At 45.8% G+C, this 17,220-nt stretch overlaps 1 protein-coding gene across 38 annotated transcripts in view; it reads left to right on the forward strand.

The window, feature by feature from the left end:
- The window catches only part of LOC134927837 (uncharacterized), a 1,188,393-nt gene that overhangs the window by 329,815 nt on the left and 841,358 nt on the right, over positions 1 to 17,220 (forward strand). Inside the window, exon 31 of one of the 38 annotated variants that reach the window (XM_063922886.1) lies at positions 6,523 to 6,667. The exons of the other annotated variants lie outside the window; for them this stretch is intronic. Coding sequence (XP_063778956.1) covers positions 6,523 to 6,667 — 145 coding nt within the window. The remainder of the gene's footprint in view (positions 1 to 6,522; positions 6,668 to 17,220) is intronic. 38 annotated transcript variants of the gene reach the window in all.

Consider the following 17,220-nt stretch of genomic DNA (forward strand, 5'->3'; position numbering starts at 1 on the left):
AGATTTACCAGTAGGTTTAAAATCTTATTATATACGCTTTCTTTTATGTGTGACGGTTGACTTTAACCTCTGTTTAGCTGTTTCTCTCTGTTATTCAGATCCTCTATGCAGCGGATTTGATTGTACTTTATAGTATTAAAGTGAGGACGGTCACATTTATGCATAGAATTACACTGATTATTGTGGTAATAATTGTTGCTATGTCCAAGAAAGGAAAAAGTGAGACTACATTAACATGTCTGTCCTACTAAGCAGGGTTAACCACCCAGGATCTGGTATAAGATGACTGGTAGTGTAAAAACTTTCTGAATAAACAGATCCAAGTTAGGTTCTTATGAATTAACAAGTAACCTCCTTGGGCCGTTTTTGCACAGATTTCTAGATTAGCAGGACCCTGCTACGGTACCAGGTATGGGGAACCCTTACATGCAACATCCCACTGGGTCATGCCACATCCAGTGCAAGTCAGATAGACAGGAAGTTACTTCTTCACTGTCTACGCTATTTTCTGAATCAGAGGGTACTTCATGCGATGAAGCCGAATTTTCCCATTCTGAATATTATAAGAGGATCACTCTTCTAAAGTTAAATACCTGATTTAATTCAGGCAGTCAAATCTGTTTTGTGAATCAAGGAGGCACCTGGGTTTAAACAGAATTTCCTAATTCATATCAGCTGAGGGAAATAATGCAGAGGTAAGAAATTTAAGATTCCCAAGAAATGGGGTTATTTATTATCCATTTCCTACTGTGGACTGTTTAAAAGGGAGATTCCTCCCAAGGTAGTTGTACTAGTGCGCAAATCTACATTATCCTACAAAATCATTATAAATATAATGAGAGAGTGATAGTTTTCTTAAGAACTGTTTTTCTTTAGCACAATGTTTAGCCCAGCTATGGCCACAGCATAGTGGCTAAAGCAGTAGGACTTACAGACCCACCACACTGGCATGTTCAATCCCACCTGATTTTGGAAGCTAAGCAGTGTTGGACCTGGTTAGTACTCGGATGGGAGATCACCCGGGAATACCAGTTGCTGTAAGTCCAAGAGTGGGCAGATGCTTTTGAAGATTATCTTTCAACAGCTACAAGAAAACAGTTGTCCCATATTGCAAAGAAGCTGCTTAGGCTGTAGCTTCTTCAGTAGCCGCTCGTAGATCTATCTGTCTACGTGCAAAAAGGCGGAGTTGAAATCTTTTGGCACAGAATTAGATAACATTCTGGTGTCTGAAGCAGACTCCAAAAAGGTGAATCTTCCTTCCTCATATAAGGTTAAACCCAGTTTCCAGCTTTTTCGGCCCTTTCGGGCTTGAAGTAAAGTAAAGGTTTACAGCAAGCTCAACCAGACGCCCAGCTTCTAAACCCGAAGACAAGTCTTTCGGCTTGATGGCATGGGCATCCACCTGGGGGATTCCAGGGTGGGAGGCCGACTTCTACTTGCACAGGTTTGGCAGCAGTCCACCACAGATACCTGGGAGCGAAAAGCAGTTTTTCACTGTTATGTTTGTGCCTTTTAGAGTTACCCCCAAACATATTAGTGTGCCTCGATTCCATATGGAAACCTTGCGTTCCATTATATTGGCAATAGAGCCAGGGAATTTTATGTTATCCCTCGATATTCAGGATGTTTACCTACATGTACCTATAGCACCTTCCCATCAGTGCTGTGTCAGGTTCGCTGTCCTCCAGCAACAATTCCAGTTCCAGGCACTACCCTTTGGACTGGCTACAGCTCAGAGAGCAATAGTCTGCTAACATGCTCACGGCTGGCTCATAAATTGGGCAAAGCCCTCCTTAGTCCTATCACAAGCATCGGGTGGCTGTATTGGATACCAGTCTCCAGAGAATCTTTTTACCTCCGAACACAATATCCACAATACAGACTAGGATTAAGGGGTTTCTACATAGCCGAAGTGTATCCATCCATGCAGCAATTCGAGTTCTGTAATCGACGGCCTCAACATAGTAAAATAGGCTAATTTCCATTCAAGGTCCCGTCAACATCTGATGATAAAACCTGAGACTATAATTCTACCTCAGGAAGAGTGTTGGTCTTTGGCTTGGTGCCTACAGATACTGTATATCACCTGGACAGAGGTTGACCCTTTTGGATCTCAGGTTGGAAGGTTCCGACAACGGATGCTAGTTTTCAGGGCTTGGGAGCATAACAGAACAGTACTTCTGCCAGGAACACTGGAACATGGAAGAAACTTGCCTGCCAATCATTGTTCTGGGTCGCGCCATACACATGCAAAAGAAATACTTCAAGACAAGTCGATTCAGATTTGCTCGAACAATGCAGCGGCAGTAGCGTACTTCCAATCATCAAGGAGTCACTCGCAGCCGAAGGGTAATGAAGGAGGTAAACCACATGTTAAGGTGGGCAAAACTTGATCATCCAGCCGTGTCCGCAGTGTTCATACCGGGAGTCCTAGATTGGGAAGAGGACTTTCTCAGTTGGAACGACAGTCATGTATGCAAATTGGCCTTGCACCCAGAAGTCTTTCAGATTCTGGTAAACAAGTGGGGACTGCCAGAAATGGACCTCATGACCTCTTGTTAGAACAACAAATACCCGCATACGGGTCAAAAACAAAGGATCTCAAACAGTGGAGGCCCTATCAGTGGAATGGGAATTTCATCTGGCATATGTTTTTTCACCAATCTTCCTGTTGCTCAAGGTGATTTGAAAATTCAAACAGGTAAGGGCGCTGTGGTACTAATAGCTCCAGCGTGGCCCAGACGAAGTTGGTACACAAATCTGCAGAGGTTGTCCTCTGTTACTCCGTTCCTTCTGCCTCAACATCCAGATCTACTGATCCAGGGTCCCTGTCTCTACAAAAACTTGGATCGACTGTCTTTGACGGCGCGGCTCTTGAGACATCCATCTTGAAAGCGGAAGGGTTTCACAAGAGGTAATTCAAACAATGCTTAAAGCACGGAAACCATCCTTGGCTCGCATCTATTACCCGATATGGCATGCGTATTTTCAAGGATGCGCTGCCAGAAAAAATGACCCTATGCCTTTCAGAGTTTCAAGAATTCTAGCATTTCTTCAAGCAGGAATGGACAAAGGTCTCCGTTTAGCTTCCTGCAAGGTATAAGTGTCAGCATTAACTGTATGGCTCAAAAAGAAAATTGCTAACCTACAGGATGTTTGCACTTTTTTCCTAGAAATGCTCCACAACTTCCTTTTGTTCCCCCTACAGCCCCTGGGGATCTAGAAATAGTCCTCGGGGCGCTTCAAATTGCCCCATTTGAACCACTGAATCATGTGGATCTCAAATGGTTGACAGCTAAAGTTATTTTTCTTCTGGCAATTGCTTCAGCTAGAAGAGTATCAGATTTAGGGGCACTGTCGTGTCGTCCTCCATTTCTGATATTTCATCCAGATAGAGCAGTTCTCTGAACTAAATCGGGGTATCCTCCTAAGGTGGTCTCTAAGTTCCACCTTAATGAAGAAATTGTAGTTATGGCTTTTCAGGTACCGGACTTCTCTGCGGGAGATGCATCACATGGATTTCACAAGAGAGGATGGCCTGTGAATAAATAAACACTGACGTGATGGCTTCAGTTAACTATCTTAGAAGCATCCCCCCAGGCTGATCTCCCTATTCAGATGATGTCTCTGCCCAGTCTAGTAGTAAGGTAGGTTCTTCATGGGCAGCCTACCGTGGTGCCTCATTTGGACAAATCTGTATGGCAGCCACATGTTATTCCATTTAACATTCATTATGCCTTTGACACATTTGCCTCTCAGGATGCTGCATTTGGGCGAAGGATTCTCCTGTCCACTGAGGAGCGCCTCCTCCACTAGTGGCTGCTTTGGGATGTCCCAAGGTAGATCCTGTGGACCCTGATAGAGAAAGCAGAGGTTACGGTAGACTTACCCATATAACCTTGTTTCTCTGAAGCCCACAGGGAACCCACCCTGACGCACCTGATGCGAATCTATACACTTACCAACCTCTTCCTGTCCTTTGGTATGGAAGTGTGTGTGTGTGTGTGTGTGTGTGTGTGTGTGTGTGTGTGTGTGTGTGTGTGTGTGTGTGTGTGTGTGTGTGTGTATATGTTCTTCTCTCCTGGATAGGTCTCCTCTGGAACTGCTCCTACCTTGAGCTTTGGAACCAACTGAATTGCCTGAGGCGGGGATATAGGGGGCTGTCCCATTGCATCCTGGTAGTCTGAATAGCTTAACTGTTTGGTGCCTGTTTCACTGTCACTACTATGTATCCCAAGATAGATCCTGTGGTCTTCAGGGAAACAAGGTAATCTAGGCAAGTCTACCATAACCTGTGCTTTTTTTAACACCGTTGACTATTGCATTAACATTGCAGTGAAACTGCATTAAAAATGTTGCTTTTGACATACAGTGGGGATTGTAAGTTTGGGCACCCCAGGCAAAAATTCATTTTAATGTGCAAAAAGAAGCCAAGGAAAGATGAAAAAAATCTCCAAAAGGCATCAAATTACAGATTAGACATTCTTATAACATGTCAAAAAAAGTTTGATTTTATTTCCATCATTTACACTTTCAAAGAACAGAAAAAAAAATGGCGTCTGCAAAAGTTTGGGCACCCTGCAAGGTTAATACCTTGTACTGCCCTCTTTGGACAGCTGAGACCTGGCAGTGTCATGGATTGTTCTCAGTCATTGTCTGGGAAGACCAGGTGATGTCAATCTCAAAGGTTTTAAAAGCCCAGACTCATCTGACCTTGCTCCAACAATCAGCACCATGGTTTCCTCTAAGCAGTTATGTAGAACACTGAAACTGAGAATAGTTGACGCTCACAAAGCAGGAGAAGGCTATAAGAAGATAGCAAAGCGTTATCAGATGCCCATATCCTCTGTTCGGAATGTAATTAAGAAATGGCAGTCATCAGGAACAGTGGAAATTAAAGCAAGATCTGGAAGACCAAGAAAAATATCAGACAGAACAGCTCGCAGGATTGTGAGAAAAGCAAGTCAAAATCCACATTTGACTGCACGATCCCTCCAGGACGATCTGGCAGACACTGGAGCTGTGGTACACTATTCCACTATAAAGAGATACTTGTACAAATATGGTCTTCATGGAAGAGTCATCAGAAGAAAACCTCTTCTACGTCCATACCACAAAAATCAGCGTTTGAAGTTTGCAAATGAACATATAGACAAGCCTGATGCATTTTGGAATAAAGTTCTGTGGACCGATGAGGTTAAAATAGAACTTTTTGGCCGGAATGAGCAAAGGTACGTTTGGAGAAGGAAAGGCACAGAATTTAATGAAAAAACCTCTGTCCAACTGTTCAGCATGGGGGTGGATCAATTATGCTTTGGGGTTGTATTGCAGCCAGTGGCACAGGGAACATTTCACGAGTAGAAGGAAAAATGTATTCAATAAGATTCCAGCAAATTTTGGACGCTAACTTGATGCCGTCTGTGAAAAAGCTGAAGATAAAGAGAGGCTGGCTTCTACAAATGGATAATGATCCTAAACACACCTCAAAATCCACGGTGGATTACATCAAGAGGCGTAAACTGAAGGTTTTGCCATGGCCTTCACAATCTCCTCACCTCAACATAATTGAAAATCTATGGCTAGACCTTAAAAGAGCAGTGCGTCACAGATAGCCCAGGAATCTCAAAGAACTGGAAGACTTTTGTAAGGAATGGGCGAAGATACCTCAAACAAGAATTGAAAGACTCTTGGCTGGCTACAAAAAGCGTTTATAAGCTGTGATACTTGCCAAAGGGGGCACTGCAAGGTATTAACTCTGCAGGGTGCCCAAACTTTTGCAGATGCCATTTTTTCTTTTCTGCACTTTTGAAAGTGTAAATGATGGAAATAAAATCAAAGTTTTTTTGACATGTTAAAAGAATGTCTAATCTGTAATTTGATGCCTTTTGGAGATTTTTTCATCTTTCCTTGGCTTCTTTTTGCACATTAAAATGAATTTTTGCCTGGGGTGCCCAAACTTTCAATCCCCACTGTATTCCTCATATGGCCACAATTACAATGTGCTCACATGCTGCAATTTGCTAATATCACAGCATGGATTGCCCTCAAAGCAGCCACAATTCCAAATACTCCCCAGGTTCTAGTTTTTTCTTTGAAACCCACTTGCCCAACAATGAAATTATGTTTGCTAAACTTGGAACAATATACCCTGCTATGGGTATACACATTACACACAAACATCTAGTGCAGATCACTGCATTGTGCATTATGGGGCATTCAGGGAACCAGTGCTTACTGTACATTCTGATGTTACATGCTTCAAATAATAAATGATTGTTCCTTTACATCCATACTCTGCTTGTAACATGTTACAAATATGAAGTCCATATTCCATTAACATTATACGTGGAATTCAGATTGTTTCCTGTATCTTGTCTTTTGTGTTAAATGAACAGTCTTAACAGGCATTTAGTTTTGCATTTAGCATTTGTTGTCTAACATGTTGTTTCCACAACACAACCTGTCATTAGACTTCAGTCTTGTGCATACTAATATTTTGTTATCTCTTGCTTTTATTTTTAGCTCTTTCCTGTCAGAGATGCCAGGGCAAAGGATGTGGCCATGTCACAAATGCAAAATGTTTCTGGAGAGAGGAGGACCTTTCAGAACCCTGTTCAGCAGAACCCAATGCTTAATATGCCACCACAATTTAACAGAGGACCTCCAGGTAAATTAGGTGAAATAAGAAAAAAGTGTATGTAATGGACAATGCAGCATAATATGTTAGCACTTTACAAATTAAAAAAAAGTACGTATTCTGTGTATTCTGAGCATGACATTCCCGACACTCCAGAAATGTGGTGAAATAAACACTGCCCAGCTGTCTTCCCCAAATAAATATCTTTGTGCAACTTAAATTTCTCTGACGTCCTAAGTGGATGCTGGGGACTCCGTCAGGACCATGGGGAATAGCGGCTCCGCAGGAGACAGGGCACAAAAATAAAGCTTTAGGATCAGGTGGTGTGCACTGGCTCCTCCCCCTATGACCCTCCTCCAAGCCTCAGTTAGGTTTTTGTGCCCGTCCGAGCAGGGTGCAATCTAGGTGGCTCTCTTAAGGAGCTGCTTAGAAAAAGTTTTTAGGTTTTTTATGTTCAGTGAGTCCTGCTGGCAACAGGCTCACTGCATCGAGGGACTTAGGGGAGAGAAGATCAACTCACCTGCGTGCAGGATGGATTGGCTTCTTAGGCTACTGGACACCATTAGCTCCAGAGGGAGTCGGAACACAGGTCTCACCCTGGGGTTCGTCCCGGAGCCGCGCCGCCGACCCCCCTTGCAGATGCTGAAGATTGAAGGTCCAGAAACCGGCGGCAGAAGGCTTTTCAGTCTTCATGAAGGTAGCGCACAGCACTGCAGCTGTGCGCCATTGTTGTCACACACTTCACACCATAGGTCACGGAGGGTGCAGGGCGCTGCTGGGGGCGCCCTGGGCAGCAATGTATAATACCTTTTATGGCTAAAAAATACATCACATATAGCCCTTGAGGCTATATGGATGTATTAAACCCATGCCAGATATCTCAAACTCCGGGAGAAAAGCCCGCCGGAATAGGGGGCGGGGCTTATTCTCCTCAGCACACAGCGCCATTTTCCTGCTCAGCTCCGCTGTGAGGAAGGCTCCCAGGACTCTCCCCTGCACTGCACTACAGAAACAGGGTAAAACAGAGAGGGGGGGCACTTTTTTTGGCGATATTTTATATATTTAAGCTGCTATAAGGATACAACACTTATATAAGGTTGTTCCCATATATATTATAGCGCTTGGGTGTGTGCTGGCAAACTCTCCCTCTGTCTCCCCAAAGGGCTAGTGGGGTCCTGTCTTCGATAAGAGCATTCCCTGTGTGTCTGCTGTGTGTCGGTACGTGTGTGTCGACATGTATGAGGACGATGTTGGTGTGGAGGCAGAGCAATTGCCGATAATGGTGATGTCACCCCCCAGGGAGTCGACACCGGAATGGATGGCTTTGTTTATGGAATTACGTGATAATGTCAGCACATTACAAAAATCAGTTGACGACATGAGACGGCCGGAAAACCAGTTGGTACCTGCCCAGGCGTCTCAGACACCGTCAGGGGCTGTAAAACGCCCTTTACCTCAGTCGGTCGACACAGACCCAGACACGGACACTGAATCTAGTGTCGACGGTGAAGAAACAAACGTATTTTCAAGTAGGGCCACACGTTATATGATCACGGCAATGAAGGAGGCTTTGCATATCTCTGATACTGCAAGTACCACAAAAAGGGGTATTATGTGGGGGGTGAAAAAACTACCTGTAGTTTTTCCTGAATCAGAGGAATTGAATGATGTATGTGATGAAGCGTGGGTTAACCCAGATAGAAAAGTGCTAATTTCAAAAAAGTTATTGGCATTATACCCTTTCCCGCCAGAGGTTAGGGCGCGCTGGGAAACACCCCCTAGGGTGGATAAGGCGCTCACACGCTTATCAAAACAAGTGGCGTTACCGTCTCCTGATACGGCCGCCCTCAAGGATCCAGCTGATAGGAGGCTGGAAACTACCCTAAAAAGTATATACACACATACTGGTGTTATACTGCGACCAGCCATTGCCTCAGCCTGGATGTGCAGTGCTGGGGTGGTCTGGTCGGATTCCCTGACTGAAAATATTGATACCCTGGATAGGGACAGTATTTTATTGACTATAGAGCAATTAAAGGATGCTTTTCTTTATATGCGAGATGCTCAGAGGGATATTTGCACTCTGGCATCGAGAGTAAATGCGATGTCCATATCTGCCAGAAGAAGTTTATGGACGCGACAGTGGTCAGGTGATGCGGATTCTAAACGACATATGGAAGTATTGCCGTATAAAGGGGAGGAATTATTTGGCGTCGGTCTATCGGATCTGGTGGCCACGGCAACTGCCGGAAAATCCACCTTTTTTACCTCAGACCCCCTCCCAACAGAAAAAGACACCGTCTTTTCAGCCGCAGTCCTTTCGGTCCTATAAGAACAAGCGGGCAAAAGGACAGTCATATCTGCCCCGGGGCAGAGGAAGGGGTAAGAGAGGACAGCAAGCAGCCCCTGCCCAGGAACAGAAGCCCTCCCAGGGTTCTGCAAAGCCCTCAGCATGACGCTGGGGCTGTACAAGCGGACTCAGGAGCGGTGGGGGGTCGACTCAAGAATTTCAGCGCACAGTGGGCTTGCTCACAGGTGGACCCCTGGATCCTGCAGGTAGTATCTCAGGGTTACAGGTTGGAATTCGAGAAGTCTCCCCCTCGCCGGTTCCTAAAGTCTGCTTTGCCAACGTCTCCCTCAGACAGGGCGACGGTATTGGAAGCCATTCACAAGCTGTTTTCTCAGCAGGTGATAGTCAAGGTACCCCTCCTACAACAAGGAAAAGGGTATTACTCCACGCTATTTGTGGTACCGAAGCCGGACGGCTCGGTAAGACCTATTCTAAATCTGAAATCTTTGAACCTGTACATACAGAAATTCAAATTCAAGATGGAGTCACTCAGAGCAGTGATAGCGAATCTGGAAGAAGGGGACTTTATGGTGTCCCTGGACATAAAGGATGCTTACCTGCATGTCCCAATTTGCCCTTCACATCAAGGGTACCTCAGGTTCGTGGTGCAAAACTGTCATTATCCGTTTCAGACGCTGCCGTTTGGATTGTCCACGGCACCTCGGGTCTTTACCAAGGTAATGGCCGAAATGATGATTCTTCTTCGAAGAAGAGGCGTATTAATTATCCCTTACTTGGACGATCTCCTGATAAGGGCAAGGTCCAGAGAACAGCTGGAGGACGGAGTAGCACTAACCCAATTAGTGCTGCAACAACACGGGTGGATTCTGAATTTTCCAAAATCTCAGTTGACACCGACAACACGTCTGCTGTTCCTGGGAATGATTCTGGACACGGTTCAGAAAAAGGTGTTTCTTCCGGAGGAGAAAGCCAAGGAGTTATCCAAACTTGTCAGGAACCTCCTAAAACCAGGAAAAGTGTCTGTGCATCAATGCACAAGAGTCCTGGGAAAGATGGTGGCTTCTTACGAAGCGATTCCATTCGGCAGATTCCACGCACGAACTTTTCAGTGGGATCTGTTGGACAAATGGTCCGGATCGCATCTGCAGATGCACCAGCGGATAACCTTATCACCACGGACAAGGGTGTCTCTTCTGTGGTGGTTGCAGAGTGCTCATCTGTTAGAGGGCCGCAGATTCGGCATACAGGACTGGGTCCTGGTGACCACGGATGCCAGTCTGAGAGGCTGGGGAGCGGTCACACAGGGAAGAAACTTCCAGGGAGTATGGTCAAGCCTGGAGATGTCTTTTCACATAAATATACTGGAGCTAAGAGCGATTTACAATGCTCTAAGTCTGGCAAAACCCCTGCTTCAGGGTCAGCCGGTGTTGATCCAGTCGGACAACATCACGGCAGTCGCCCACGTAAACAGACAGGGCGGCACAAGAAGCAGGACAGCAATGGCAGAAGCTGCAAGGATTCTTCGCTGGGCGGAAGATCATGTGATAGCACTGTCAGCAGTGTTCATTCCGGGAGTGGACAACTGGGAAGCAGACTTCCTCAGCAGACACGATCTACACCCGGGAGAGTGGGGACTTCATCCAGAAGTCTTCCACATGATTGTGAACCGTTGGGAAAAACCAAAGGTGGATATGATGGCGTCCCGCCTCAACAAAAAACTGGACAGATATTGCGCCAGGTCAAGAGACCCTCAGGCAATAGCTGTGGACGCTCTGGTAACACCGTGGGTGTTCCAGTCAGTGTATGTGTTCCCTCCTCTGCCTCTCATACCAAAAGTACTGAGAATTATACGGCAAAGGGGAGTAAGAACGATACTCGTGGCTCCGGATTGGCCAAGAAGAACTTGGTACCCGGAACTTCAAGAGATGCTCACGGAGGATCCGTGGCCTCTACCTCTAAGACGGGACCTGCTTCAGCAGGTACCGTGTCTTTTCCAAGACTTACCGCGGCTGCGTTTGACGGCATGGCGGTTTAACGCCGAATTCTAAGGGAAAAAGGCATTCCGGAAGAGGTCATTCCTACACTGGTAAAAGCCAGGAAGGAGGTGACTGCACAACATTATCACCGCATTTGGAGAAAATATGTTGCGTGGTGTGAGGCCAGGAAGGCCCCCACGGAGGAATTTCAACTGGGTCGATTCCTACATTTCCTGCAAACAGGATTGTCTATGGGCCTCAAATTGGGGTCCATTAAGGTTCAAATTTCGGCCCTGTCGATTTTCTTCCAGAAAGAATTGGCTTCAGTTCCTGAAGTCCAGACTTTTGTAAAAGGAGTACTACATATACAGCCCCCGTTTGTGCCCCCAGTGGCACCGTGGGATCTTAATGTAGTTTTGGATTTTCTCAAATCCCATTGGTTTGAGCCACTCAAATCGGTGGAGTTGAAATATCTTACATGGAAAGTAACCATGCTACTGGCCCTGGCTTCAGCCAGGAGAGTATCAGAATTAGCGGCTTTATCATATAAGAGCCCATATCTGATTTTCCATTCGGACAGGGCAGAACTGCGGACGCGTCCTCATTTTCTGCCTAAGGTGGTGTCAACGTTTCACCTGAACCAGCCTATTGTGGTGCCTGCGGCTACTAACGATTTGGAGGATTCCAAGTTGTTGGACGTGGTCCGGGCATTGAAAATATATATTTCAAGAACGGCTGGAGTCAGAAAGTCTGACTCGCTGTTTATATTGTATGCACCCAACAAGCTGGGTGCTCCTGCTTCTAAGCAGACGATTGCTCGTTGGATTTGTAGCACAATTCAACTTGCACATTCTGTGGCAGGCTTGCCACAACCAAAATCTGTCAAGGCCCATTCCACAAGGAAAGTGGGCTCATCCTGGGCGGCTGCCCGGGGGGTCTCGGCATTACAACTCTGCCGAGCAGCTACGTGGTCGGGGGAGAACACGTTTGTAAAATTCTACAAATTTGATACCCTGGCTAAAGAGGACCTGGAGTTCTCTCATTCGGTGCTGCAGAGTCATCCGCACTCTCCCGCCCGTTTGGGAGCTTTGGTATAATCCCCATGGTCCTGACGGAGTCCCCAGCATCCACTTAGGACGTCAGAGAAAATAAGATTTTACTTACCGATAAATCTATTTCTCGTAGTCCGTAGTGGATGCTGGGCGCCCATCCCAAGTGCGGATTGTCTGCAATACTTGTACATAGTTATTGTTACAAAAAAATCGGGTTGTTATTGTTGTGAGCCGTCTGTTCAGAGGCTCCTACGTTTGTCATACTGTTAACTGGGTTCAGATCACAAGTTGTACGGTGTGATTGGTGTGGCTGGTATGAGTCTTACCCGGGATTCAATATCCTTCCTTATTGTGTACGCTCGTCCGGGCACAGTATCCTAACTGAGGCTTGGAGGAGGGTCATAGGGGGAGGAGCCAGTGCACACCACCTGATCCTAAAGCTTTATTTTTGTGCCCTGTCTCCTGCGGAGCCGCTATTCCCCATGGTCCTGACGGAGTCCCCAGCATCCACTACGGACTACGAGAAATAGATTTATCGGTAAGTAAAATCTTATTATTGGGAGCAATCAGGGTCTTCAATTATTGCATGATACCACAGGCTATTTGTTTTCCAATTTTTCAGTTCTTTACAAACTTTCCTTGGGGACAACCAAAATGATAGAAACTCCTTACCTCTTTATATACATCTGAAGATTCCCAGGTGTAAAAGTGTGCTTTCCTCACCATTTCTGGTATACAGTACATTCTCAGGTCCTTCCCACCATGGTGCTGATCTTGACAACATAGGGTCCGACCTAACAACCAATGGCTACATTTATTTGAAAAAAAAAAAAGAAAAGACTGTTTATTAAAGGATTTTTTAAAAAGTACAATATACAATAAAAAAACCGGTGGAGTGAGAGTGGTTAAACAGAGGGAAAGAAATCACGGGAAATAGGGGAGGGACAGTACAGCAGTACAAGTAGACACTGGTAAATATGCAGACCATGAGACGTCCGAGAAAACAACAATCATCATAGTAATCTGGATATAAACGGAAAATAATGACCTGACTGAAATGAAGAGAGAAATCAATATACAGGTATGTAGCAGAATATACAAATCATTGAACATTTTAATAGCCATATGTCAAGGGAGGGGGAGCTGTCTGGTGAGCCAACCAGGGAGACCATGTATCTGTATAAGTTATTGCGTTGTTATCTACCACACTAGAAAAAAATTCCATGTGATAAGTGTCTCAGATTGCAGCCGAGATGGTTGCTAGAGGGGACTGATTGAGACTTCCAGTGGCGGACAATTTTACATTTCACTGCATTTGTGATGTGCCAAATGAGTTTCTGTAAAGGTTTTGCTATTCTGGAGATATTCCAGGGAAACAGGAAAAAGAGGGGGGGAAAGGAAATAACCACCTCAGTGACCTTGGAAATCAAGGGGATATCAATCCCCCGTATGGCTCTCCATACCGGGATTAGTTTGGGACAGTCCCAAAATATATGGCGCAGGGTGCCCTTCACAGCCTCTCCAACATAAATCTGATGTGGAAGGGAAGACTTGGTTTAGTCGCGTCTGAACTAAATACCAGCGAATATATGTTGTAAAGGAAGTTTCTCTGTCTGATAGCGGTAGCTGAGGAGACTAGATTCTGTCTTATCTGTTCCCAAATTTCTCGGCCCAAATGTTCTCTCAAATCATTTTCCCAAGATCTCTTGTGCGAACCTTATGTGGGTAAATTATGTTTGAGCAAGAGGCGATAAATTGTTGAAAACAAGCCTTTGGAGGTGGAGTGGAGAAAGCACAATAATTCTAGGGGGGTCTAACCAGAGTATTACGGTGAATGGAATGAAGCGAAGTGAAAACTACGTAGTTGTAAATATTAGATTGTACCTATGCTGTAGATCCAAGTAGGATGGGAAGGTGCGTAACAGAGCTATATCATTGAGAAAGACTAAGTCTTCACCACACCAATGTTTAAAAGCCTGTCTATCCATACCCCCGGGGAACTCAGGTTTATCCCATAGGAAAAAGAGAATAGGAGGAGAGGATAGAAGAGAATAGGGGGGTAATTCAGACTTGATCGTAGCAGCAAATTTCTTAGCAGTTGGGCAAAACCATGTGCACTGCAGGGGGGGAGGGGGCAGATATAACATGTGCAGAGAGCGTAGATTTGGGTGGGGTGTGTTCAAACTGAAATCTAAATTGTAGTGTACAAATAAAGCAGGCGGTATTTACTCTGCACAGAAACAAAATAACCCACTCAAATCTAACTCTCTCTGCAAATGTTATATCTGCCACACCTGCAGTGCACATGGTTTTGCCCAACTGCTAACAAATTTGCTGCTACGATCAGGTCTGAATTACCCCCTATGTTTTAGATAGCCTGTGCCAGAGCGACAAAGTGGATGCTATAGACGGTTAATCATACCAGCCAGGAGGCCATTGGGAACGAGAAAACCATAAAAGAGTAGAAACAGTAAGCATCCGAACCAGTTCAGACTCCAAGTGAACCCATCTACGCGATGATACATTAGAATGCCAAAGAACAGCATGAGATAAGTGAGCCGCATAGAAGTATAGTTTGATATTTGGAACTCCTAAACCACCACCTTTAGTTCCATTTTCTAAAGTTTTGCGTCGTACACAAGGCATTTTCCAATGGCTACATTTCAATGAAGGGACAAATACTCCACCATAACATCATAACACCAATTACAGATTACACCCCAATATGATTAAATACTGTATTCTTTACTAGTAAAGGAAACTCTTCCCACCCTTTCTCTTTCTACGCTGCCCCTCTCCCTACTGCTTTGTCCATCTTTACTCTCCCACCTTTGTCTGATGCTCAGTCTATGCTGCCCACAATCTTCTCCTGTTCCTGGTGGCCTTGTGAGTTGTCCTCTTCTTTTACTAGGCTAGGACAGGTAGCAGGCATCTCGGCTCCCACTGTGCATACATGTTGGAGAAGGGACAGACAAAAACAGATTATTATATAGATACTGTAGAAAAAGTGAACTAACAAAGTTCAGATTTTTCTTAAGACCTCCAATCGGATCTTTCTTCGTCCTCTAGGGGGCACAGGAGCATTACGCTGGGTATAGGCTGGCTGGGAGGTAGGCAGGCACCTACAAAGGGGGTACTTTAAATTACCGAGCAGACCCTGCCTTCCTGTACCCCACCCCTGGGCCCGCCAGATTTTTCTTTGGTGCCAAGGCAGGAGCAGGCACCTTTAGTTAGGGGGGCTGTTTTTACAGCCCAGGTTACTTTTTTTTTTTTTTTTATTAGTTATAGTTTGTGCTACATTGCAGCAAAGATGAGCGGGCTGCAGGCGGACTTGACGCCCAGCAAGCCCGCTCCAGCACACTGCGGTTGCTGGTGACAGCGCTGGTAACAGGACTCGAGGAGCGTCACGGATCTCCCTCGGAGCCAGAGGGTGAGTAGACCGGCTCCCTCGGTGATCCCCTCACGCTTCGGGGGACAGCAGAGGTCAGATGAGTGGGGACCCAGTGCTCTGCGCTATCACCACTGGACCACCGGGCCACAGCAGCAGGACAGCTTTACAGGTACTTGGGGTCTTACATCTGAGGGTGCCTAACCTTCAGCCCCTCCTCCACCCCTGGGGCTTGCAAGTAGCATGGCTCGTGGCCTGCCCCTGGGTCTATCCTCCTCCTTCATTTAGTCAATCCGAAAACACGCTGAGCAGCCATTTTAACTTCAATTGGCTGAAAGAAGGTTTGGCCTCAGTCTCCCCTGTACACCACTCCAGTAGCCGGGTCCAGCATTATTCTCTTGCCTGCTTTCTAGCTGGACAGTTGAGTATCTTGGCCTTTATTTCTGTCAAGCATTGAGTGTCTGTGTGCCTGTTGTGTAGTGTTGCAGTTAAGGTGGATTGGCCTTATATCACTCATACAGGGGTTATTACCAGAACCACCGTAGCTCTTTAAGTGGGTGCCTAATTGCTATATTTGCACTGCGCATTGCTTGTCAGTATTACATTTTCTGTGTTTTAGAGGGTTCTTTTCTCCCTGACACCCTTCCTGTAACACACTTGCACTTGCATACACTTTTGTGTATTAGACTGTGGTGCACATGTCGCATAAGGGCAAGAAAAACGTTGCTCCTGAGCCACGCATTTTCCGTGTGTGTTTTAAAATTTTGTCTCCACAGGATCTTATGGATTCTGACCTGTGCAAAGGATGTGTGCCAGCTTCGCCAAGGGAGAACCCGGCCCCTGCAACCATCTCACGGGAACTGGTATGGGCAATAATATTAACTCTGGTAATGGCGCAGCTTGTAGATTGCTTGGCCACTCCACAGCTGAATCCTCCTGATATGCCGCACACGAGTACGGCTACGACAGGCCGAGCATACGCTTCTCCCCTTTCCAGGTAGAGCCCTTCTGGATGCAGTCTCTTTCACAGTCTATTCAGGGTCTCTCACATTTCTCTGCTTCCATGCAGCAACTCATGGATAGGGAAAAGCGACCTAGACGGGCTCGTACTTCGAGGGAAAGCTCTACCCCAGTCTCTGAAGGTCATAGTTGCCTGCGTCAGAGTTGCTTTCTGATCTAGATGACGGAGGTTCCTGAGATTCAAATCTGGACACCTTCTCTGGTCCCGATGACACCCTGTTAGTAGCAGAAGTTTATGCACTAGTCAGAGAAGTGAGGTCGGTCCTGGATATTGAAGAAGAGGACTCTACACCCAAATCCAAGACCTCAGACTTCAAGAGGCCGAAGAAGCAATCTGCACTATTCCCTTTTTCAGCACAATTGGAACATATCCTTGGAGTGGCTTGGGCTAAACCGGACAAGCGGTTTCAGCTTTCTAAACATTATCAGACCTTCTATCTGCTTCCACCTAAAGACAAATCCAAGTAGGAATATCCTCCTCCAGTAGACGCCCATGTGGTGCGCCTAATCCGATATTCGTTTCTCCCCATACCGGATACCTGTTTTCTCAAGGATTCTACAGATCGGAAGTTGGACACTTAAGACAGCATATGCCCATGCTGGGGTTATTACCAGAACCACCCAAGCGTCTGTCTGGGTGACTAAAGCTATGGGGGGTCATTCCGAGTTGATCGCACGTAGTAACTTTTTGCTGCTCGTGTCATCAACTAGACACCGCCTATGGGGGAGTGTATTTTATCATAGCAGGGCTGCAATCGCTTGTGCAGCCCTGCTATGCTAAAAATGTTTTGTGTACAACAAGACTAGGCCTAGACATACTTACCCTGTGCGATGGA

Source organism: Pseudophryne corroboree, chromosome 5 (genome assembly GCF_028390025.1).
Source record: "Pseudophryne corroboree isolate aPseCor3 chromosome 5, aPseCor3.hap2, whole genome shotgun sequence".
NCBI classification, from domain to species: domain Eukaryota; kingdom Metazoa; phylum Chordata; class Amphibia; order Anura; family Myobatrachidae; genus Pseudophryne; species Pseudophryne corroboree.